The following is a 25,524-nucleotide window of genomic DNA, read 5'->3' on the forward strand; positions in this document are numbered from 1 at the left end:
CACATCTTCAGATGTTAAGGTTTTCCTCATGCACAACCATAATGTGTCCGTCTCTCTTTAACATAGCCCTCCAAAACTTGGAGACAGCCACGTTCCTTTAAGTCTCCTCTTGCTCCTGATGCTCCAGTAACACACTCTTGGCTTCTCACTTTCCTAATTGATCTTTAGAAGTCTTCAAGTGATCAAAGCGGTTCCCAAAATGCGGTGTCTGGATCTGAGCATAAGACACTGAGTATGTCTGAGCAGGGCAGAGTCTGTCTGCCACTTCCTATGATCTGGACATATTAGCTTTTGGGGATATCACACCTCCTTTTTGATTCAATTAACTCCAACCCAGGTGTATTTTTCACATAGACTATTGTCTGGCCGTGCTATCCCCATCTTGCACTTGGAAAGTGGATCTTAAAAAAAAAAAAACAAAAAAAAAAAAACAACCTAAGTTTATTATCGGACTAAGCTCTCTCTGGCCATGCTTAAATTCTCTGCTTTACAAACCTCAGTGAGTCCCCACTGCCACTGAGTAAAAGACAGACTCCTCTGCTTTATGTAGAAAGACCTTGATTGATCCAAACAGGTATAGACCAGAACCTTTTCCAGTAAATATATGAGTGAAGCAAAGGTGCTCATTCTCAATCCTATAATTTGATATGGTCCTAGAAATGTTAGCGATAAGGCAAGAAAAAGAAATCTAAGGCATAATGAGGAGATAAAATCATCCCTATTTCTTATGATATAGTGGTTTATTTGAAAAAAAATCCTAGAGAATCAGCAAGGATATTAATGGAAATAAAGCTTTAGCAAAGTTGCAGCTACAACACAAATCCTCAAAAATCAACAGCATTTCTCTATGATAATAATAAAACAAACAAACAAAAAGGGGAATCTCATAACTACAAAGTATGTAAAATTGATTGACAAACTAAGGCCTATAAAGATCTTGTGTAGATTCAATTACAGAGTTCTCTGTAATTGAAACTTAAATAGCTACAAGAATATTCAGTGCTTGGGACCAGGCCATACCAATAAAATAAAAAATAACAATATTGCCAAAATTAATCGAATGTTTAATGCCACACCAATTAAATTACTATGGAGATAATGTATAAAACCTGACAAAATAATAACAAAATTCATTTGGAAAAACAATATCTAAAATATCAAGGGAAATGATGACAAAAATAGGGACAAAGGAAGAAATCAAACTGTCAGACCTCAAACTATGCTACAAAGCAGCAGTTGTAAAAATCATCTGGTATCCGGTAAACAATAGAGAGATGGATCAATGGAACAGAATAGACATGGGAGAGCCAGAGTCAATGGAACTCAATAACCTAATGTTAAATGAAGTGAAAATCATAGATTGCCTAGAGGAAAAAACTTTTTGATTAAAAAATAACTAGAAAAAACTGGAAAGCAGTCTGGCAGAAATTAGGCTCAGATTGTTGCATCCCACCCCATAGAACAGGGACTTCTATGGAGTTATTGCTGTTGAGTCATTTCAGTCATGTCCGACTCTCCATGACCCCATTAGGGGGTTGTCTTAGCTAAGACACTAGAGTGGTTTGCCATTTCTTTCTCCAGCTCGTTTTAAAGATGAGAAACTAGAGCAAATGGGGCTGAATGATTTGCTCGGGATCACACAACTAAGTGAGTATGTGGGAAGCCTGATTGGAACTCTCAAAGAGGAGTTTTCCTGATTCCAAGCCCAGTAAACTGTCTGGTGCACCTCCTAATTGCCCCTTTAAGTGGATAAATGACAATGTTAAAGATCGCGCAATTAAAAATTATAAGAGAAACAGATTATAGACCTCTTGTAGATAGAGGCAGTTACAAAAGAAAAAAAGATAACTTTGATCGTGTGAATTTGAAAAGCTAATGAACAAACATTAATGAACCTAGTATGAGAAGGAAAATAATTAGATGGGGGTGGGAAGTCTTTGGATCAAATTTCTCTGATAAGGGTTTGGGAGCCATGAAGACTAACATATATATATATATATATATATATATATATATATATATATATATATATATATATATATATATATATATATATAATTTTTATATACATATAATTATATATATATAACACACATATATATATAATTATAATTATAAATTATTTGCAATCACATGAAAGAATGCTCCAAATCAAGAATAAAAAGAGAAATAAATATATATTATAATATAAATATATAAAAATAACATAAATTTAAAAAAATAAAAATTATATATAAATATATAAATTGATCTTGTGGAACATCTGATGCCCCAGAGTCTTAAGGCTAGATATATAAAACTGAGATTCATCTGTTTAACAATGATAATTAAACCTATGGGAGAAGTCACCAAATGAGAAAATGTAGGGAGGGAAGAAAGTTCAAGACAGAGCCTTGGGGGATATCCTAAGGGAAAGTAAAGTGTGAGGGAGCTGTCAGACGATAGGAGGAGAGCAGTGGGGAACTCCGAATGGAAGGGTGTCCAAGCCCAGATGGTCAACAGTACTAAGGCTGCAGAAGCTCAGAAAGAATGAGAAAAGACCATCGTAGGGAACTTTGGAGTGAGCAGCTTCAATTGAGAGGTGAGGCCAGAAGCCACAGAGCAGAGAACTCCCCTGTGATGGGGAGGTACATCCCCTAAAACATCAGTACGAGACTTTTTGTGGGGCGAATGGCCACTGCTGGAGGAGATAAGGGAGCCAGAGGGATGCCTTGAGGTCTGGCCATCTGGTCAGGGGAGGGGAAGTACGCCATCTGGTGGCTTCCTTTTTAAAAATGATTACTCTTGCTAACTGGGCTATGAGCTCAACTTTCTGCTTGCTGAAAAGTACTATGGGGAACTTTAAAGGTTGGCAACTCCCCACTATTCCAACCCAATTAGGGTTTACTGCTGTAGGTTAGGAGTTAAACCGTTCAAGACGGTTCTAGAGCTGGTTGAGAGAACAGAAGCAAAGGTCAGGCCAGAAGTCTGTTAGTCTCTGGGTTCTAATTGTATGAATTTTGCTTTGGCCAAACATTCTTAGAAATAAGAAAGCCCTGCAAGACTTAGAATTCCTCCTTATTTAGAGACCAACTAGAATTCTCTGGCCAAAAGGGGATTTGTCATAAAGAGGAATGAGCAATGCAGCTCCAATTAAGGAAATGCTATCTCCTGAAGGAGATGCTGACACATCACACATGAAACACTGGACCCAAGTGTTATACTACATGCAACTCTAACATGTTTTGTATGAGATGTTGGAAAAATACTTGTCTTCATTCCCTCTGAACTATATTCTCAGACATGTTCTCTTTGGTTTCATTAAATCAATTAAAACTATGTAGGGGCAGCTAGGTGGTGCAGTGGATAGAGCACCAGCCCTGAAGTCAAGAGGACCTCAGTTCAAATCTGATCTCAGATACTTAACATTCCCTAGCTACATGACCGTGGGCAAGTCACTTAACCCTAATTGCCTTAGGAAAGGAAGGAAGGGAAGGAGGGAGGGAGAGAGGGAGGAAGGAAGGAAGGAAGGAGAAAGAAAGAAAAAAAGTAAGAAAGGAAGAAAGGAAGAAAAAAATATGTATAGCATGAACATACTGTTTAATGAAAATTTGAGGTTTGCTTTTCTTTTCTAAGTAAAATCAATATTGTGATACCTTAGACATTCATTCTAACTACTGCAGTTTATTTTGGTTTAAGTTAGGGAGGGAGAAATGATAACCTTAATATATGTTCAAACATTGTAATCTAATATTAGCTCACTAACACCTTTCTGGTTTGATAACAGTATGTAGCTATTGGAAAGCTGAATAATGGAATTGAATTATTCTTTGGTCTCTAAAACACATTCTTTAGAGGCTTTCCATATATCAGACCTCATTCTCAGTACGTGACTGGGCTGTCTCCTTTCTCAATCATACATCTTGAAGTCTTTTACAATGATTCGTTTTGTGAGTTTTCTTTGGTAGCACATGCTATCCCAGAGAGCCTGCGTGTACCTCACAAAACTCCCAAGTGCCATCCAAACCAAATTAAAATGAATCTGAGAAATGTTTAACAAATAATAACAGATAAAAAAGCAAATGGGGCAGCTAGGTGGCGCAGTGGATAGAGCACCAGCCCTGAAGTCAGGAGGACCTGAGTTCAAATCTGGTCTCAGACACTTAACACTTCCTACCTGTGTGACCCTGGGCAAGTCTCTTAACCCCAGCCTCAGGAAAAAAAAAAAAAAAAAGCAAATAAAAATACCCCATAAATAGTGTTCATTTGTGGTTTTTTAAGTCAACATGTAGCCTACAGGGATCCATCTTTATTTGAGCTTGATACCATTGGGGTGACCATTAATGCTTTTTTTGTAGTAATTTAATGATATTACTTTATATTAAGTAATTAATGTCCTTTTTTATTATAACTTTTTATTGACAGTACATATGCCTGGGTAATTGTTTACAACATTATCGCTTGCACTCACTTCTGTTCCAACTTTTCCCTTCCCTCCCTCCACTCCCTCCCCTAGATGGCAGCCAGTCTTATACATGTTAAACATGTTATAGTATATTCCTAGATACAATATATATATGTGTATGTGTGTGTGTGGAACAGAACAGTTCTCTTGTTGCACAGGAAGAAATGGATTTAGAAGGTAAAAATAACCTGGGAAGAAAAACAAAAGTACAAACAGTTTACACTCATTTCCCAGTGTTCCTTCTCTGGGTGTAGCTGCTTTTGTCCATCATTGATCAATTGGAACTGAGTTAGATCTTCTCTTTGTCAAAGATATGCACTTCCATCAGAATACATCCTCATACAGTATTGTTGATGTATGTCCTGCTCACTTCCCTCAGCATCAGTTCCTGTCAGTCTCTCTAGGCCTCTCTGCATTCATCCTATTGGTGACCATTAATACTTAAACCTATTAGGGTTTTCTCCATTACCCTTTGGGTATCCAACCTTTTTTGATTCCTTGGATGTTGCAATACGTGATTCTTAGTCAGATAGCATTTGAAGAATACTGGTGATAAAGAAGGTTTCAGGGGAAAGCCGATGATTTTGAAAATCCTAAGTAATTTCCTAAATGAAATATAGTCTGTTTCCTCTCATCCCAATCAGTCTAGGCCTAACACAATCCTCCATCGACAGAGTCCATTTGTCTGGATGATACATATTCTTCATCTGCTTGATTTATTTGTGTGTGAATTGAGTAGCATAAGTGACGTGTAGATGGATTTCATTGAGACTCAACGCAATAAAATACAGTGCCATTCCAAAACAGGAGCATCTAGAAGGAAGTCCTCACCATGTATGGAACCTTTCTTCTGCTGGAAACCTACCCCAGATGTCCTCCATGACTGTGGAAAACACACCTTTGGGGGCCATTCTTATTTTGTGCCCCTCTTGATATCAATGTTCGGAACAAAGATTGTTTCCATTGTTGAGTCTATCAAGGAATGTTGTCTATTGTACACATGAGAGTTACCTTATTGGAGAAGGGTGTTTAAGGTTTTGTTCTACTGAAATAAGCGCTTTTAGAAAAGATCCAAAACAGGAACAGGATTGTCTACATTGTGGTGATGAAACTGTATGCTAGAAAAATGATTTGTGAAAACCTCTCTGTTCCCCTTTCATATGTTCATCAAGGTTATCTTCAAATTATTTGTGGCTCTTCTTTTTTTTGGTAGCACTTTTCTCCCAATCATATGCAAAGACAATGTTAGCATTCATTTTTCCAAGATTTTAAGTTCCAAATTTTTTTCTCCCCCCCTTCCCTTCTCTCTACTGTTCCTAAAATGGTACGCAATTTCTTAGTTACATATGTGCAATGATGCAAAACATATCTCCATGGTATTGTTATAGTTATAATTATAAAAGAAGAAACAGATCAAAGGGAAAAAACACAAAAAAATAAATAAAGTGGAAAAAAGTATGTTTTAATCTGCATTCAGAATTTATCTGTTCTTTCTCTGGAGTTGGACGGCATTTTCCACAATGGGTTCTCTGTATCTTGGGTCATTGTGTTGTTGAGTTAAATCATTTATGGTTGATTATTGCACAACGTTGCTGATGCTGTATACAATGTTATCCTGGTTCTGCTCATTTTACTTTGTATTAATTCATTTAAGTTTTCCCAGGTTTTTCTGAAATCTGCCTGCTCATCATTTCTTATTGCACAATAATATTCCATTGCATGTTCAGCCATTCCCCAGTCGAGGGGCACCTTCTCAATTTCCAATTCTTTGCCACCACAAAAAAGACTGCTATATTTTTGGCACATGCAAGTCCTTTTCCCTCTTTCATGATCTCTTCTGAGTTCCCAACCTAATAATTGTATTGCTGGATCAAAGGGTACATGTACTTTGATTGCCCTTTGGCCATACTTCCAAAATTACTCTTCAGTTCACAACTCCACCAACAATGCACCAGTTGTGGTTCATTTTCATATTTTCTGGAGATGAGAAGGTAGGTACATGGCATCCCAACAAAAAGTGCTATTCCAATTGTTCAGTATCTTTCTCTAAGCTATTCTGAAAAACCAGTCCTTCAATGTTTTCAAAATTGTGTCACCTCTGTAGACCCTGACTTTCTCTTCTGTTTGTATAGTCCAGCTGCTCTCCCCATCTTTATCATGATTGGTGTTGACTATATATGAATGCACAGGGCAGGTGTGTAATTAAAATTTCTGTGGATGGAATTTTCAGGGTTTTTTATTATTATTAAAATTTTTTATAATGAATCCAATATGATTGATGATGAAAAAAGATATGGAAATGTTGAAAAATATTTATTCCAGTTTCTATATATCGTCCTGCCAGTTTCATCTATGAATGTGGTTCTGGGATAATGCAGCTTTGTGAGTTCTTGTGTCAAACTTCTTTTTTTTTCCTCTGTAATTTTTTTATGTTTTATGGGACATTAACAAGTTTCTACCTCCCTCCTCCAGTATTATACAGCCAGTGGGAGGGGTCCAAAGGGGTGGTTATTAGGAAGGAAGAACAAAGAACAGGAACTTTGCAGACATAGGCTTTAACTCCAGCCTGGATCTATGACCTCCAACCCTGGGTGAGGCTTTTAGGAGCCTAAAACTTTACATGGCACATCAGCTCCATTTTAGCCCTTCTTAGTGAGGCTTTAGGAGAAGGGCTGTACTTTGGTCAGAGTCCCCTGCAAATGAGGGAAGTCAAAAGTCATAGCTTGGGTTCAAGTTGACTACTTGATGGAAGGTAGAGTGACAGGACACTGATCAGATATGAAAGAGCTTCTCTTCATATATTCCCTGGGGCCATTGGAATGATTTTTTTCTCTAGTGTTAAATAAGTAGGAACCAGATGATAAAGCATGTGGGCCTCCAAGGGCTGTGGTCACGATTCAGCCAGTTCCATTGCGAAGGAAAAGCTTCTGGAGCTTTAATCCCGGAGTGATCAGCACGTGACTGGTGGGCCCCGATGTCTGGGAGTATTCAGGTCATTTACACGCCTGTTTTTTTTTTAATTTTTATTTTATAATTATAAAAATTTTTTGACAGTATATATGAATGAGTAATTTTTTTTATAACATTATCCCTTGTATTCATTTTTCCAAATTTTCCCCTCCCTCCCTCTATTCCCTCCCCTAGATGACAGGCAATCCCATACATTTTACATGTGTTACAGTATAACCTAGATACAATATATGTGTGTAAATACCATTTTCTTGTTGCACATTAATTATTAGCTTCCGAAGGTGTAAGTAACCTGGGCAGACAGACAGTAGTGCTAACAATTTACATTCACTTCCCAGTGTTCCTTCTCTGGGTGTAGTTGTTTCTGTCCATCATTGATCAACTGGAAGTGAGTTGGATCTTCTTTATGTTGAAGATTTCCACTTCCATCAGAATACATCCTCATACAGTATTGTTGTTGAAGTATACAGTACTGGTTCTGCTCATTTCACTCAGCAACAGTTGATGTAAGTCTCTCCAGGCCTCTCTGTATTCCTCCTGCTGGTCATTTCTTACAGAACAATAATATTCCATAACCTTCATATACCATAATTTACCCAACCATTCTCCAACTGATGGACATCCATTCATTTTCCAGTTTCTAGCCACTACAAAAAGAGCTGCCACAAACATTTTGGCACATACAGGTTCCTTTCTGCTCTTTAGTATTTCTTTGGGATATAAGCCCAGGAGAGACACTGCTGGATCAAAAGGTATGCACATTTTGATAACTTTTTGGGCATAATTCCAGATTGCTCTCCAGAATGGCTGGATTCTTTCACAACTCCACCAACAATGCATCAGTGTCCCAGTTTTCCCACATCCCCTCCAACATTCATCGTTATTTGTTCCTGTCATCTTAGCCAATCTGACAGGTGGTTACATGCCTGTTTGAAAGGATTCCTGAGCTCTGGGGCATTTGGGGTAAAGTTGGACCCCCCAGCCTGGACATCCAAGTGGGACAAGCCCTGGGACTCAGAACTCTGGGCTTCCATTGTAAAGAGGCAATGGAGGATCTCCAATACTCTCCATCCTCCTGAATTTGGGATCAGATGACAAACCTAGGGTAGCCCAACCTAGGGATGTGGTGATGGAGATAGACTGGCAAAAGCTGGCGCTTAACTTACATTATGACCTCTGTTTTCAGCTGTGGATGAGCTTGAGCACTGGGCACAGTGGAACCTTCCCTGAGCTACAGCAGGAGGAGGCAAACTCCCAAAGTCAGGCACAGCCAAGGGGCACGTAGACAGGGAAGCCTTGTTTAGCTACTTTTTCACTCTTTTTCACCTTGGCCAGCCTGCAACTGGAGAGGAATGAATGGAAACTAGAGACAACTATGATGTCTTTTTTTTTCTTCCTGAAGCATTTCGGGTTAAGTGACTTGCCCAGGTCACACAGCTAGGAAGTGTTAAGTGTCTCAGGTCAGATTTGAACTCAGGTCCTCCTGACTTCAGGGCTGGCTCTCTATCCACTGCACCACCTGGCTGCCCCAACACAACTATGATGGAAAGAGGAGGCCCTCGGGTGTCTGGTGCCAAAAAAGCAAACAAACAAATCCACCATCAGCTAGAACTCTATTGGACAAGAAGAACTCAACCTCATAGAAGTACCGACGGTCAAAATATTTTTAGTGTTCCACCTAAAAAAAACTAAACAGACAGACAAATGAGCAATTCAGATGATACCAGAGATTTATTTAAAAAGCAAAACAAAAAACAAGACCGGGTCTTTCCATTTGGCTCTATCCTTGCTGCTCCTGGTGTTCGAAGAGGCAGTCTCCATTGACGTCCCCGCTCCAACTGGCATTGTGAAGGTCTTTGTCATCAGATGGAGATGGAATCTCGCTCAGGAGGCTCTGCGGGGGAGCCGGGGCTCAGAGAATTTTAGAAAGTCTTTGAGTAAGAGTTGAAACCAAAAAGCGCTGAAGGGTAACCCAAGCATACCAGCTTATTGAGCTAGATGATGGCAAGCTAGCTAGATGGGAAAACATGTGGTTACAGAGAAAGACAGAAAAGTAAGGGTTAGAAAAAGGGAAGGATGGAAAGAAAAGCAGATACAGTAGGTTAAAAAAAAGGAGAAATCTTGATAGATAATATGGATGGATGGATGGAGATACTGATGGACAGAAACATACAGAGATGGTCAATGGGTAGATGTGAAAACAGAGTATAGAAATAGACAATTAGTAGTGGGGTAGGTGATAGAGAGATGATTGTCAGATGCTAAACAATAGATTGTTATATTAGGAGTTTAACATAGATGATTGATAGAAGAAAGATAGACTGGTGATAGAAAAGATGGTAAATCGCTGAGACAGACAGACAAATAGAGAAGCTGTGGTGGGGAGGACAGTGTGTGTATATGTGTGCGTGTGTGTGTGTACACACACACACACACACACACACACACACACACACACACACCCCTTCCTGAAAGGCTGAGAAGCTTTAGAGCATACGGACAACGGGTTGCAGATGACTGGTGGAGACAGGATTTCACTAACTCCCAACTTTGTGGCCATTGTGGCCCAGGGAAAAAAATCTGGTCTCTCTTTCATTCTACCAGCTCCCATGGTTCATTCTGGGGGAGGCTGGAAAGCACTACTGTGCAATGGATTCCCCTTTTAAAACGACTATGATGTTTTCCAGGCTAGTTCTGAGGGCCTGGGTGAAGTCCTGGATATTGTAATCGGTGCAACAGGTGATGTTGAAGGTAATGCTGTCATCTTGAACAAAGTAAGCAATCCCAAGGCCGTCGGGCACTATGGGCATGGAAGCCCCGAATTTTAACGTTGGGCTAAACAGGTGCCTCGAGAAGATGAACGTGTGATTGAGCTGACCATAGGCGGAGTCAAAGAAGATATTAGGCAAGCAGTTCTTCTTGGTCTCTGCCAGGATCCGGAGAGCCAGCAAGTGTCTGTCAAAGCCTTGACCTGTGAGAATGACCAGAATGGTAGTGGTATTTCAGCTTAGGAAATGGCCCCCTCCTACCCCCCCAGGGTAGCCCTGTAACCTCAAGCAAGGTCATCGCCTTCTCTGGGCCTAAGTTTTCCATCTCTAAAATGAAGGTGTTGTCCTGGAAGATCCCAAAGGCCTTGGGCTCCAGGTGCCATGATCTATGACCTAACTAGGAATGGGCCCTCTAGATCATCTAGCCCCACCCCCACCTGAATGAGAATGGGTTCCACAGGTGGTCCCACCACCTTTGCTTGGGGCACTCCATGAGGGGGCCCATCACCTCCCAAGGCCGCCATCCCCACTTTGGTTAAGAGCAGATCTTCTTGGCACATTTTCTGACCTCCAGCTTAAATTTTCCTCTCTGAAACATCCACCATTCCTCCTAATTATTTTAAAGCCGAGATGGACAAGTCTCACCTCTTTTTCACAGGCCAGCCCTTAAAGGCTTGAGGACAGATTCATGTCTCCCCTCGGCAAGACTTTTCTCGAGCCTGCACACCTTCAGTTCCCGTAACAGACATTTCAAGGTCTATCACTGTCTTGGGAACCCTGCCTCTGACTGCCCTTCTGAACAACTGAACAATTCATTGACGTGGAAGGGTGGAAGGTAACGGCGCTCTCATCAGCTCTCGTTAAAACAACGGGCCTCACTACAACCTAAACCTGTATTTGCTTTTTTGGCTTCTACAAATCATTACTGACTCATTCTCTGACTCCACCAGCTTTTTGTGGACCACTTACGATTCCACCACAGCTCCCTTGTTCTTTTTAATCAAAGAATAATTGGAGTCTTTGACGCGAACATCCGATTTTGCATTCATCCCTGTTAAACATCAGGGGATTTGATGTGGTTCCCACATTCAAGGCTGACAAGCCTTTTAAAAAATTCTGCTGTTGTTTCAGGTGCCTGCTGTCCTTCCTAGCTCAGTCTGCCATCGATAACTTGATTCGTGCCTCCCATGAAAACCTCCCCCACAAAGAGCCCAGTATCCTTTCCAAGTCGGCTCCAGCCCATGGGTGATCGTTCCTTTGGTGTGGCCCTAAATCCATCGAATGTGCTTTGCCTTGCAGGCCTCTATCTCATCCCCAGGAAGGGAATTCCATTTCCATCCCTACTGCGTGCAAGGCCCCGAGCTGGCAGGTTGGGGAGACAAATTGTCAAATATCCACTGTCAAGAAGCTTGCGCTCTTCTGTGCTGGGGGCAGGGTGTGTGTGAAATACAACAGGGAAAGAGATAAATGAACGTGAGCCACTTTGAAGAGAAAGACAGTGCTAATACTAGTAGGGGAGAGAAGGAATTGAGGAAATGTTCCCCTGAATCAAATCATAAAGAAGCTAAGACAGAAGGAAGAAGTAAAAAGTCTTTGAATTCTATCCATTCCGCTCCAAAAACAGAGGCCATTCTCTATGTCTCCTTTTCTCCCTTTCTCTTCATATCAAAGCTCCTGCACCTTAGCTCTCATCCTAGGCTCTGATAAATGGGGGGGCTTTTCTCCTGGCCTAAACCAACTTCTCTAAATGAGTCTCTGGTCCCTTTCCCTCCCACCTTTTTTTTTTTTTTTTTTTTAAAACAGACTGCTCCTTTAACTTTCCCTGCCTCTGATTCCCCCATTTGTTTCTGCTTCCAATGTATTCAAGTGTCTTCCACTCTGAAAAAATCTCCCAAGATCCTGCCAGCCCTCAACATTCCGTATCCCTTCTGTGTTTCTTGGCCAAATCCCTGGACAGAAAATCTATCTCAACTTGTGTCCACTTCTCCCACGCATCTGCTCATAACTGACACAGATCTCTTCCAAGTGGTCAATTCTCTTGTGGCCAAGCTCCCTGGCTCTGCTCATTCTCAACGTTTCAAGCTCCTCTTTATACGTTCCTTGCTATCACTCACACTCTAGGATCCTGCCAACCGGCCTTCTTTGGGGCACCGCTGCTCTCTTTTGCTGCTTCTCCCAGCTTGCCAGCCATTCCTCCTTGATCTTCTTTGGTCATCAGCCACATGGAGTGTCTGCCTCCCTCGTGACTGGCCATGTCCCAGGAGGCGTGTGTGCTCCTTCTCATTTGCACCTGATGGAATCCTTGTCTTCCTCCGGGCCCAGCTCAAGGGCTCTCTCCTGCCTTCATCTTTCTTCTCTGCTCCTGCCAAGCACCAGTGCCCTCTGATCCACAGGTCATTGACCACCTGGCATCTATGTGTTTTCTCTCTCTCTCTCTGTTCTGTCCATATTGGTGCATGCACTTGTGTTCTCCTCCACTCGAATACCAGAGTCTGGAGATCAGGGGATGTTCCTCACCTCTCATACATACTCCTAGCACTCCATCCCATGCCCAGCACCATCATGCCAGTTAATAAATGCCCATCAATTTAAATATTGCTGCACTGTCCTGCCTTCTTCCCCAACCCCCCTCTGCAAGCAGTGACAGATTCCCTTCTTTGATCTTCCACTTTTCTACAATGGCTTTTCTGTTGGCCGCCTCTGTGTGGTCTCCATCCTCCATCCTCCATCCTCCATCCCACAGCCTTTATAACCCAACCTTCATGCTCCAACCCGCATGTCCCATCCTTCATGTTTCAGCCTCCTTGCCCCAGCTTCCATGCTCCAGCCTCCTTGCCCCAGCCTTCATGCTCCAACCTCTATATTCCATCCTTCATGTTTCAGCCTCCTTGCCCCAGCCTCCATGCTCTAGCCTCCGTGCCCCAGCCTTCATGCTCCAACCTCTATATTCCATCCTTCATGTTTCAGCCTCCTTGCCCCAGCCTCCATGCTCTAGCCTCCGTGCCCCAGCCTCCATGCTCCAGCCTTCATGCTCCAACCTCTATATTCCATCCTTCATGTTTCAGCCTCCATGCTCCAGTCCCCATGTCCCATCCTTCATGTTTCAGCCTCCTTGCCCCAGCTTCCATGCTCCAGCCTCCTTGCCCCAGCCTTCATGCTCCAACCTCTATATTCCATCCTTCATGTTTCAGCCTCCTTGCCCCAGCCTCCATGCTCTAGCCTCCGTGCCCCAGCCTTCATGCTCCAACCTCTATATTCCATCCTTCATGTTTCAGCCTCCGTGCCCCAGCCTCCATGCCCCAGCCTCCATGCTCCAGCCTTCATGCTCCAACCTCTATATTCCATCCTTCATGTTTCAGCCTCCATGCTCCAGTCCCCATGTCCCATCCTTCATGTTTCAGCCTCCTTGCCCCAGCCTCCATGCTCTAGCCCCCCATGTTCCATCCTTCAGGTTTCAGCCTCCATGCTGCTGGCATTCTTCTGCCGAGCCCACCACGCTCCTGTAGTCATGCCCCATCTTGGCTATTACCTTCATCGTCTGCTCATCTTTGGATTTCTCCTTTTCCATCTCATTGGAACTGTTTCTTCAGGACTTCATTCTTGAGCGCTGCTAACTTTCCCTTTCAAATTTTATTTATTCAAGGCATCTCATCTATTTTTCTCAATTGCTGATATTTCTCTGCGAAATTGGGGGGGGGTGCGTATCAGAAAAGTGTACAAAGCATGTATTCTGGAAAGTCTGAGAGGAGAATATTGTTCCCAAACAGGGGATCCTCAAGGAATGATTTTTTTCCCAAAGGAGTTAAAGATTCTTTTAAGAGAATATTACTACATTCTCTCTCTAACTAGAATCTACTCTGGGGATCTACTGGGGGAAAGGACTCAGATTCATGGAAATGTGGCTTAAAGGAAAGCCCACTGTGTCAGACTCTCTCTAATGATCTCACTCAAATGATCGAGTGTCTCCAAGCTGGATAGATGGGCCAGACCTTTCAGGAGCACGGGATATGGCTGGAGATCCCTTCCTCTGGATCTTGAAACCAAAGCATGATTGTTCAGCCAGTGGTAATACCTCTGTTGGCCTCTCAGTTGGGAGGGAGCAATAAGGTCCCTGAAGTCAGACTTTCTTCAGTGTCCCCAGCTCCTAACAGACGCTTGAATAAGGAGCAATTTAAGGGAACTGAAATTAATTCTCCCCCCCCAAAAGTGACTGTGAACACCTCTGAAGGGGTTTGTGCAATGGGCAGGGTCAGAAAGACCCTTTAAGGCATCCCCCTCAAGGATTCCGGTTCTAGGTCCTGCTGCCTTGCTGTTGGGCTTTCTTCCTCTCCACAAGGCAGAAGGGGAAAAGGGCGGCTGGGAATTCTTCAGCCACACCTTGCCCTCTACGTCAAGTCCAAAGCTCCTCCGCTCAGAGCCCCCGACTTTGAAGGCCCTCGTCCATCCCATCCAAGCCCTCCTAACCGAAGGCCACGAAGGACCAGTCCCCCTCTCCCTGCCCCTTCTCTGCTTTCTGCCTCAGTGCTTCTAGTCACAATGGCCAATGCTCTTTCTTCTCGGCAGCGATCATTCTAAAAGTCAAACTCAAATACCAGCTCCTCAGAGAAGCCTTCCCTGACCCCCTCCTCAGCTGATAACCTTTGTTCTCCCAGCCCCCCATCAGATCGTGGCCTGAGTGGGGCAAAGAGCAATGCTCCTCTCATCCCTTCCCCTGGCTTCACATCCATTTGTTTGAGCCCTCAAATGTCTCCTCCTCTTACCTTATCTCCTCCTCTCCCTCCCAAAAAGAGCAACAAGACTTGAGAAAGGGAGCAGCTCTAGTTTGAACTTGGATCTCCTCAAGCTCCCAGTGCAGGACTCTCCAGCTAGCCCCACATCCGGACCATATGCCGCTGGAGGAGACCCATCACCGGGGTGCAGGTTTGCCCCTTGGACCCCTCCCCCATCTGGCTCCAGCCTGATTACACGCTGCCCCCTTCACACAAGCTAAGATCCAGTCAAACTGGCCTCCATGTACACATTCTCTCTCCCATGGCCAGGCCGTGCCCCCACCCACAATGCACTGCCTCTAGCTCTGAGTCCTCGGCCTCTTTCAAAGCTGGAGTCAAAGCAGGGCCTCCTCCAGGGAGGATTGTTCCTTCCCCCACTGACCACTGGCATTATGGGGTCTACTTCGTCTGTTTTTGTATCGACCCGAATGAATGAAGCACCCCAGCACTCATGTCCTAAGCGAGACCCTCCCCGCTCTCCGGGAGCTCCCATTCTCGTTCCAGGTGTATGTGCTGCCGCCCCTATGGAATGGAAGCTGACAGCCAAGAGTGCTTGATCCTTAACCCCTGTATTCCTAGGGCTTGGTACAGTGGCTGGCCTAGGGCCTGTACCAAACAGATGCTGACTGAGTGGCCAGCTCAGGTTTGAAAAACCAAAACTTCCCTTAAGAGTTCATGGATGCCGGAAAGCCCCGTGGACCCCGCTGAGAGTTCAGCAATCATAATGTGCTCTGGGACTCAGCCGGGTGCACGGTTTGGCCTCTGTCCAAGCCTGGCCACCGAGGCCTAAGGCTGTGCCCAGCTGACAGGAGGGGCTACTCTAGAGCCCTGGCGCTGGCGAGCGGTTGGGTTGCCCGGGTGTCAGAAGCTCTGAAGGGGCAGAAGCCACAACCTGAGGGCTATGGTTCAGAGGAGGAGGAGGAAAAGGAGGAGAAGGAGAAAGAGGAAGACAGAAAGAGAAGAGAAGAAAGAGGAAGAAGAGGAGGACTGAGCAGGCTTCCAGGGACGTTTATCAGTCCCCTCCAGGAGAACCAGCACTAGGGAAGGGGTGACCCTGGTGGTATGGGCAAAGGGGGAGAAGCTTTGTTTCTGGTAAGAGCTCTTTTGTCACTGAGTGTGAAAGCCTCTTAGGAGACTCAGCTCCCTGGAAGGACCTGGTACTCTGACCAAGCCCTCCTCCAGGAGCCTCTGGACTCCCCCTGTTCAGAGCCCTGATTGCTGTCATTGTGCCCTTGGGAGAGGAAGGGCCCCTGGAGCCTCCTGGCTGGCTGGGGAGGACTAGTGGGGCAGTTGGCAGGCGAGTCATGGAGGAGTGCTCACCCTTTCCGGAGGGTGGCTCTTGGAACCCTCGCCCTCATTGCTCCTCTTGTCTCAAGACCAAGGAAGAACACTTGAAGAAGAGACATGAGGCAGAGCATGTGCTGGAGCGGTACGCCTGACCTGGGACCATGCCCCCCAGCCTTGGCCCTCTAGGAAGGTGACTCCCCACCACTCACCCCGGACGGCTTCCCTGATCAGACTGACGTGGTAGGTGGAGCACCTGAGCAGCAGGTCCTTGAGCTCGGCCACGGCGTGCCGGGAGGGCCGCTGGAAGGCCAGGACACAGTCCTTGCTGTGGATGGAGGTGGGCCGGATCACCTCGGTGCGGCCGTGTTTGTAGGCGGCCGTGCTGCACGGCTCGTAGGAGGCTGCGATCTGCCCTTTGATTTTGAAGAAAGCCATCTGGAAGGCGAGCTGGATCATGGCGTCGGGGCTGATGCCCTCCTGCTTCAGGAAGCGCTTGCCCTCCTTCTGAAACTGCACCAGCTTGACCAGGAAGGTCCGCACGCCCATGTCGTAGTTGGCTCTGGCAGTGGCGATGCCCGCTTTCAGGGAGTCGTTCAGGTGGAAGTCGAGCTTCTTCACGGCTCCGGGGGCACCAGCGGTCGGGGGCACCTCCTGGGGCCGCACGGCGGGGGCCTCCGTGCTGTCCTGGAACACCTCCTTCATGAAGCGCAGCATGGTCAGCACGTCCCCCCATGAGTGCTCAAAGTTGATGGCCGCCGAACCGTCCTTGGTCAGGATCAGGTTGAAGGACTTGTCATACCAGCGGTTGTGCCCATTGCCGTACAGCATGATCTGCGTGAACTGCTCGAGGTCCTGCACCGGCAGCTCGTCCAGGCACAGGCTGAAGATGGCCGTCTCCACCTTCTTGAGGGCCTCCTGGTTGCCATTGTCCAGGAGCGCCTGCCTCAGCTGTGCCCACCTGTCCCGCTTCTCAGTTGTCAGGTACGCCAAGGGGAAGTCAGGCACAGGGCTCTCGTCAGAGAGGATGTGCTTGAGGTTGGCGTGGATTTCTGAGATCTGGATCATGGTTCCATCGCTCTGGAGGATGTTAAAGATGTAAAAGTTGCCATTCCTGAGCACCAGGAGGTGCTTGGCCCTCTCGTCCGTGAGCAGCTTGTCCTGAGCCAACTTGGGCAGGCGGGAGGTGCTGAAAAGCCGGAAGTTCTGGGACATGTCCATGGGGTAGACGTTGAACACGGAGGCCACGTGGCACACGAAGGACTTGGGGATCCAGCAGATGCCATTCTTGAAGAACTTGGTGTCTGTCTTCTCCGGGTAGATGTGCAACACCTCAGGCTCAAGCGTACCCGTTCGGAAGGCCCTCAGGAACCTGACGATCGAGACGGTCATGTTGGTGGCCCGCGTCAGCTGCTCGTTGTACTCTGCTTTGGGGTCAGGCTGGAAAGCCAAGCCCACGTTCATATTGAACACAGGTGGATGGCGACGGCCCAGATAGGAATTCAGCCACACATCTGGGGACAAAGGAGAGCTGTGAGGTTAAAAAAAAAGGGGGGGCAGCAGCAAGAGCTGGACAGTGGTCTGGAACCCTGGGCTTTAGCCTCAGCTTCAGCACGTGGCCGGGGCCTTCCCAGGGCCTCAACTTCTCCCTCTGTAAAACCAGGGATTGGAACTCAGGAGCACCAGGTTTGGGGTGAGAGGAGATGGATTCAAATCCCTGCTCTATCATCACTCCCTGGAAAGACTCAGGCAAGTCAGTTCCCCTCTCTGGGCTTCACTTTTCTTGTCTGTAAAATGAGGGCAATTGGTCCGGACCTCTAAGGTCTCTCCTATGGTCTCTGAAATGCTTTCCACTTCCCTGTGCTTCGATTGTATAGATTCATGGAAAGACAATGGGTAGGGCCAGCTAGGTGGTGCAGTGGGTAGAGCAGCAGCCCTGAGGTCAGGATGACCTGAGTTCAAATTTGACCTCAGACACTTAAAACTTCCTGTGTGACCCTGGGCAAGTCACTTAACTCCAATTGCCTCTGCAAAAAAAAAAAAAAAAAAAAAAAAAAAGACCCTGGGGATCTTGGTCCCAAAGGCACTCAGGCAGAATGTCCCAGCACCCTTGATCTGGTGCACCTGCTAGCCTCTGGTTCATCTTTTCAAAAACAGCCTAAGACGATTGATTTCATCTGGGTGTCTGATGCCGACTTCCCTCTATTTGATCTCTGCAGGTCATTGTTAAAACAAAGCCCCCGGGCTCCCCAGCCAGAACATATGCAGGGGCAAAGCCCAGTCCCTCAGGAGAAATAGTGCCACCCATTGTTTCATGGGAGCATTCCCTTTGCCACATGTTTTGGGCTCAAAACAGCTGCCCGGCTTGTGCTTCTGGGGTTACAGGAAACAGGCTATCTGTGGTCCATACTTCTTAGTGGCTAGGGGCTGACCAGGGTGCTGCTCTAAGCCAGGGTGCTGTTCTAAGCCAGGGTACTCTGTTCTAAGTCAGGGTGATGTTCTAAACCAAGGTGATGTTCTAAGCCAGAGTGATGTTCTAAGCCAGGGTATTATTAAATAAAAGTCTCCAAGCCGTTCTAAGCAGTAGCTATTGCTAAGCATCATGCAAAGCTGGGGAGATCTAAGAAAGGCCCAGTGAAGCCATCCCTACTGTGGAACAGAGAAGACAACATGCAGAAAGCTACATCCAGACAAGCTACAGGTGGGGTAACCAAGGGCAGGAGCTAGAACAAAGGGGGAGCAGGAAAACCGTCTTAGGTGGGAGCTGAAGAACCAGGGCAGCCTGGGAGGGCGGGGGTCACGGCCAGAGATGATGGCTAGAGACAGGAGAGCAAGGAGGCGGGGCATCCCTGGGCCACAGTGAGACCCTGAAGAGATGGGGAGGGTGGCAGGGCCATGCCTAAGGCCTTCAAAGTCCAACTTGGGTTCCAGAGGGGACAGGAAGTCACTGGAGTTTATGAAGAACAGGAAGGTGTGGGCAGACCACCAACAGGAGGATCCTCAGACGGCTGGAGGGGGGAGGCAAGGCGGGCAGACCCAATGCAGCTACAGCAATGGTCCTGGGGTGGGAAACAAGGTCCAGGGAGCAGAGAGTGATGGGGGCCAGGAGGGGAGGGCCACTGCAGGCGTGGCAGAGAGGCGGGGACCACTGATCTCTACATGCAGTCTTCCCGAGGGCCGGCCCCTGCCATGAACTAGCCTCCTCCTCCACCCATAGGCCAAAGGGAGGGAGTGGGGCTCCTGGAATGGAATAGATTCAGGCTGCATGATGAGGGAGGGTGCACGGCAGGACCATGGACTGCACCAGGACAGCTACAGAGTCCAGCGCCACAGTCAAATCCAGCCTCAGACACTTCCCAGTTGTGTGACCCTGGACAGGTCACTTTACCCTGTTTGCCTCACTTTCCTCAGCTGCAAAATGGGGTGATAAGAGCACCTCCCTGCAGGGCATTGTGAAGTACTGGGCCTAGTACCAGGCACATGGTAGGTGCTTAATAAATGCTTATTTCTCTCCATGTCCAGAACTCCTTCCCTGGAGGCAGAGGCCATCAAAGTCATCGGTGGGGAAGGGGAGGGCTGGGACGCAGGTGCCCCCACCAACACCCAGGCCACCTCCCCCTGACCGAGGCATCGCCTCCTACCTGAAATGTAGCTAGTGTGCTGACTGTGCTGATCGTGAAAAACCAGCATTTCGTGCAGCTCTTTGCCGAGGCCGTTTTGAAAGTTGTAGGAGAATTCTTCTGTTCTCCTGAAAAAATGGAGGCCAGTGGCTCACGTGCTGGCTTCCAGGAGCACATGAGCAGGGCTGCTCCTCCGCATTCCGGTCTCTCCCCCTCCTTTCCCAGCCCCCACTCCCACCCTTCCCTGCCTGGGTTGGTGACCCCACTAGCAGCCCATCCTCCAGCTTCCTCTCCCTGGGCCCCTCCTCGGGAGGAATCAGTGGGAGGGAAAGAGGTCACCCCAGACATTCCCTGTTACTGAGCTGTCGATCAATATAACCTGAGCTAGCCTAGAAATCATGGGCCAAGGCTATCGCTAATCAATCTCCAGAGAACCTGGAGTTGGCTGGGGCTTCGGGCAGCCAAAGGCCCCACTGGAAAGGAAGGCCTGTGGCACCTCCTCTGCCCCTGTGATTGCTGAGGGGGGCATGAGGGCAAAATTCTCTGCACTCGGGCCGTTCCTTACACAACATGGAGAGTTTCTCATTTCTTTCTTTCTCATCTATACCTGAACTGATCTTCAGTTAACAGAGGCTTCTGTGCTCTCAGGTACCGTCCGATAGAGTCTTCAAGTCTGGGAATGGGTAATCTGAAGAGAAAATAGGTCCATTAGTCTGGTCCAGCTTGGGCCCAGACTCGGGAGAGGAGGGGCTCGGGAAGGATTCTCCCGCCATCACCAGACCCAGTGCAGGGAGGAGAGGGGGGCTGCACAAGTCCTCGGAGAGCTCACTGCATTTTATACCTCCACCCAAAGAACCTGCCACCCCAGTCATCCAGAAGGCAGATCCCAATTCAGCAAAACTCACCAACCCTTCCCCCAAGACCAACGTTCTCCAGTGCCCATTCCAAGAATGGGAAGCAACCTCATTTCCAAAACATAGAGAGAATTGACTATAATTTATAAGAAATCAAGCCATTCTCCAACTGAGAGAATGGTCAAAGATATGAACAGACAATTCTCAGAAGAAGAAATTGAAACTATTTCTAACCATATGAAAGAGTGTTCCAAATCACTATTGATCAGAGAAATACAAATTAAGACAACTCTGAGATATCACTACATACCTCTCAGATTGGCTAAGATGACAGGAAAAGATAATGAGGAATGTTGGAGGGAATGTAGGATAACTGGGACACTGATACATTGTTGGTGGAGTTGTGAATGGATCTAATCCTTCTGGAGAGCAATCTGGAACTATGCCCAAAAAGTTATCAAACTGTGCATACCCTTTGACCCAACAGTGCTACTACTGGGCTTATATCCCAAAGAAATACTAAAGAAGGGAAAGGGACTTGTATGTGCAAGAATGTTTGTGGCAGCCCTTTTCATAGTGGCAAGGAACTGAGTGGATGCCCATCAGGTGGAGAATGGCTGAATAAGTTATGGTATATTATTGTTCTGTAAGAAATGACCAGCAGGATGATTTCAGAAAGACCTGGAGAGGTTTACAGGAACTGATGCTGAATGAAATGAGCAGAAACAGGAGATCATTATACACTTCAACAACAATACTGTATAAGGACCAATTCTGATGGACATGGCCCTCTCCAACAATGAGAGGATCTAAATCAGTTCCAATTGATCAGTGATGAACAGAACCAGCGACACCCAGAAAAAGGACACTGGGAAATGAGTGTGAACCACAACAGAGCATTTGCACTCTTTCTGTTATTGTTTGCTTGAATTTTTGTTTTTCTAAGGTTTTTTTAACCTTCTTTCTAGATCTGATTTTTCTTGTGCAACAAGATAACTGCATAAATATGTATACACATATTCTATTTAACATATACTTTAACACACTTAACGTGTATGTGACACAGGAAACCTCTCTTCTAGAAGTCAGTCACCTTGAACCCAGATTTCTTAATCCTATCTCGCCCTAGAAACCAACCCCACCTCTGTTAAGTACCACTAATCAATCTTTCTAGAGAGTTCAGCTGACACTAACCAAATTTTCTATAGAGATAAACTAATAATAATAATAATTATAATAATAAAAAGAATGGGAGGCAATCTTTGCAGAGATGGAGGCTGGAGATGGGATGATGAGTTTGGGGAACACCAAGGAGAGTGAATATCCAGAGCAGGAATGAGGGAAGACCCTTCTTATTTCTCTTCTGTCTATACCTGGTCACTACTGTTGATACGGGCGGTGGCCCCTTTAAGATTCCTTTTCTGATCTCCAACCCTCTTTGGGACTGACCTTTGATTTACAAGATCTGGACAAAACCACCCTTTTGTATTTCAAGGGGAGAGAGCCGTATCTGAGCTAATTTGGGCTGTACCCAGCCCCCATTCTAATGATCTGCTCAGGTTTCCCAACCCCTACATGGTAGGTTCTGGCCCTGAGGAATCAACCTGGGACTCCATCCATAGGCTCCTTCAAGCAAATAAAAGAGCCAAGCTAGAATCATCTCTTGGCAGAGAGTTGAAACATGCGAGCGCCCATGCTTTGCATCACAGACTCTCTGTCCCGCCACTTTTGGTGTATTTCTTCCTCTATCTAACTCCTTTTGCTAACCAGACTTTAACCTTACTTCCAAACCCTACAATAAACCTCTTTTATCAATCTATGTCTTCGGGCCTGTAAATTCATTTACAAGGGACTCTCCCACCGCCACTACAACTCATTTAACTTTGTATCCTTGTGCCGAATCCAAAGGGGAGCTCCATTTGACGACCCGTACCCCGAACCTGCCACTAGACCTCAATTAATCCTAATTTTTATTTAGGTATCCCTTAGCTAGACCTCATCATTGTCACATCACAACGTCACATAATTTTATTCCAAATATTTTGTTTTATTTGTGTTCAAATCACTCGATCTTACAGCCATAGGAACTGAGTCCAACAGAAGGGAAATGGCTTAACTACATCAAGCTGAACCTCCGGGCTCTGAACTTTTTTTTTTTTTTTTTTTTTTTGACCACTGCTCACTGCAGGCACAATAATCCTTGTCCAAATACTCTCCAAAAGCTCTTCCTAGCTGACTGTCCAGGTTAGCAACTGAGCGTGAGGCAGCTGTACTGATGCTGCTGGACTCTGTGAAGTCCAGAAGGGCAGAGCTGGAGCAAGAACTCAGTTCTCCTGACTCTGGGTTCAGAGCTCTGGATCCGGCTGCCAAAGCCCAGCCACTCTGAGCATCAGAGAGAAGGATCTGAAAGAGCTTTCCCAAAGCTGCATCTGGCCAGAACTGGCCAAAGGCCAACCACCATTGCAAAGGCATGGAGGCTGGAGACAGGATGACCAGTTTGGACAGCACCAAGGTTCTCCCTGTGGCCGGTGCCTTTCTAAAGATGCCGAAGTTTTAGTCTCTTCATTTTTAATTAATGTCTTCATCTACTGTAGTACGGGCTGGCTCCCTGGAGGGCCTCGGGGTCAGCCAGAATCAGGATAAATTAAAGTCCTGGTCTTTAGAGGAAGAAGTGAAGGAGGCAGACAAGCAAAATCCTGGATCCTGGAGTCCAGATCACCAGCCTCTCTCCTCCTCATCCTGCCGCCTCCTACCTCTCTCCCTCCGCCCTCCAATCCTTGCCCTAAGATTATCTTAGCACCAAACATTCCTCAAGCTCCAGGAGTGAGAAGAGCCATTTATCCAAACATATGCTAATAGAGTCATTGTCTCCCAGCCTAGAGGTAATTAGCCTTAAGGGCTCGGTTATCTGATTGAACCACACCTTTTGGTAGTTTCAGCCTTCTACAATCCACCTTCTGGGAAGGGCATCCTTAGCCTCCCAGCCTGCCTGCTTCCTTCTGACAGAGCTGGCTGACCTCCCCGACCTCTCTGAGCAGCCCCACAATTGGACAGCGGATTGGTTGCACCGGAACTGAATTCTGAAATCAATGCCCATCCTGCAAGCTGGGACTTGTCCCTGGCAGATGCCCCTTCCACTGGTTCCCTCAGCTGGGCAGCTCTGGTTCCATAAGCTCGCCTGTGGGAGGCAGTTCTCAATGAATTCATGACCCCTTTGATAAGGGCCATCTCTACATCCGGGCACATCAGACCCAGCCAGCAGTCACGGACAGTCACAGATGCCGTGGGTGGCCACGCTGTGTTTCGTGTCTGTTCTTTGCCGCCTCTGGGAAGGAGCCCTGGGGACAGAAGACTTGGGAGTGTGGGCCTAGTGCCAAAGGGGGCTCACCTGGTCCCCTGAGAAGAGTGGCCCGGCAGGGCCCAGCCTCGCCGGGAAGGAGGGGCCACAGGGCAGCCCGGGGGTCACTGGGAGGGGCCACTCACAGGTGGAGTCAGTGGGAGGGGTTAGATGCTCTCTACCCCTGCTCTAAGTCTGAGCCCCTCCTCCCAGGGACAAAACCCAGGGAGCCCAAAGCCAGGGTGGGCATTTAAGGTGCTGTCGGGTCTTAGCATCTCAGGAAGTCTCCTGTAAACACTCATTGGTTAATGGGCTAAATAGTCCTTGAGGGCCGGTCACACCCACTCTTGTGGCACAGGGGACGCAGCTTGGGCCTGGAGCTTGGAGCCAAGTTCAAGTCTGACCTCAGACAAGTCACTTCGCCTCTGCTTGCCTCAGTTTCCTCATCTGTAAAATGGGGCTGAGAGTCCCTCTCTCCAGAGGCAGAAAAGCACCCGGCACAGCTCAGAGTGTTACACGGTGCTCTTCCTGATGACGTCATTGCAGACTGCCGTGAGGGAGGACATTTTCAGCAGGGGGGCTCCCAACCTGCCAGGGAGCACCATGCGGGAGCCCAGCACCACGTGGGAGCACAGCACTATCTGACCCACCTGAGCCTAGAGGAGCACTGTCACTGCCTCTGAGGACTCTCAAGGACCTGTCTGGGCCTAAGGGGAGCCCAGCTCCGAGACCTCGCAGGGGCGCCCTCTGGCCGCCTGTGGAGCGAGCAGCCAGAGACGCGGTGCCCGGCTGGACCTGAACTCGGGGCTGCCAGGGCCCGGGTCGCGGGGACACTTAGCTTACGCCCCTTCTGTGCACCAGGCACCCCAAACCGGGTCATGCAGAGTCCGGCCTGAACCCCGCCCCCTCACTAAAAGCCCGGTCCCCTCTGGCTCCTCCTCCCTGGGCTATGCTGGAGAACGGGACCCTTCCCTCTGGGTCAGGCCCCGCCCCTGGCCCCGCCCCCACGCGGGCCCCGCCCCGCCCCCTCCTTCACCGGGGCAGGCTGTCCTGGTAGTGCAGGGTGGGGACGATGCTGGGGACCAGGCCCGCGTCTGCGCCGCTCCTCTTGCCGCCGGTGTCTCGGCCGATGTCCCAGAAGGCGACCCCGAAGCTCCTGCGCCAGGGGCGGCCCTGACGGCCCAGCTGATGGCGAAAGAGGAGCCCGAGCAGGCCGGGCCCCTGGGACAGCGCCATGGGGCCCGGCCTCCAGGTCCCGGCCCGTTGTGTGGGCAACCGGGGCGCCTGCGCAGTGGCGCCTCCGCCCGCCGAGCCCGGGCCCCGCCCCCCGCCGCCGCCACGTGCCGGGCCGAAGGCGCCTTTCCTCGAGGCTGCGGCCCTGGCTGCGCTCACCTGCCGCGTCCGCCGAGCTTGCGGGCCACTGCAGCTCCCGGATCTTTTTCGGAACTCCTCTTGCCCGCATCTTTGTCCCTGGGTGG

At 47.4% G+C, this 25,524-nt stretch overlaps 1 protein-coding gene across 4 annotated transcripts; it reads right to left on the reverse strand.

Moving 5' to 3' along the window:
- Window positions 1-9,126: 9,126 nt before the first annotated feature.
- Window positions 9,127-25,379, reverse strand: LOC141541626 (carnitine O-palmitoyltransferase 2, mitochondrial-like). 4 transcript variants are annotated; one of them, XM_074265904.1, is made up of 5 exons: window positions 25,083-25,379; window positions 20,463-20,543; window positions 19,877-19,983; window positions 16,448-17,749; window positions 9,127-10,385 (listed from the first exon to the last, which is right to left on the reverse strand). In XM_074265904.1, exons 1-5 carry the CDS (start codon window positions 25,280-25,282, stop codon window positions 10,054-10,056), a joined length of 2,022 nt encoding a protein of 673 aa, XP_074122005.1. In that variant the 5' UTR covers window positions 25,283-25,379; the 3' UTR covers window positions 9,127-10,053. The 4 variants fall into 4 exon arrangements, with proteins under 4 accessions (XP_074122005.1, XP_074122004.1, XP_074122002.1 ...); XM_074265903.1 differs by having other exon boundaries at window positions 16,492-17,749; window positions 25,083-25,378; XM_074265901.1 differs by having other exon boundaries at window positions 19,877-20,013; window positions 25,083-25,377.
- Between the last annotated feature and the right edge of the window lie 145 nt (window positions 25,380-25,524).

Source organism: Sminthopsis crassicaudata, chromosome 4, assembly GCF_048593235.1.
Source record: "Sminthopsis crassicaudata isolate SCR6 chromosome 4, ASM4859323v1, whole genome shotgun sequence".
In the NCBI taxonomy this organism is placed as follows: Eukaryota; Metazoa; Chordata; class Mammalia; order Dasyuromorphia; family Dasyuridae; genus Sminthopsis; species Sminthopsis crassicaudata.

Excerpts from the sequence above, each read along its gene's own strand:
- LOC141541626 (XM_074265904.1), bottom strand. The coding sequence starts at position 25,282 with ATGGCGCTGTCCCAGGGGCCCGGCCTGCTCGGGCTCCTCTTTCGCCAT. Across the intron at positions 17,750-19,876 it reads GCACACTAGCTACATTTCAG|ATGTGTGGCTGAATTCCTAT; the intron begins GTAGGAGGCGAT and ends CTTTGTCCCCAG. Across the intron at positions 10,386-16,447 it reads GATCAGGGAAGCCGTCCGGG|GTCAAGGCTTTGACAGACAC; the intron begins GTGAGTGGTGGG and ends TCATTCTCACAG.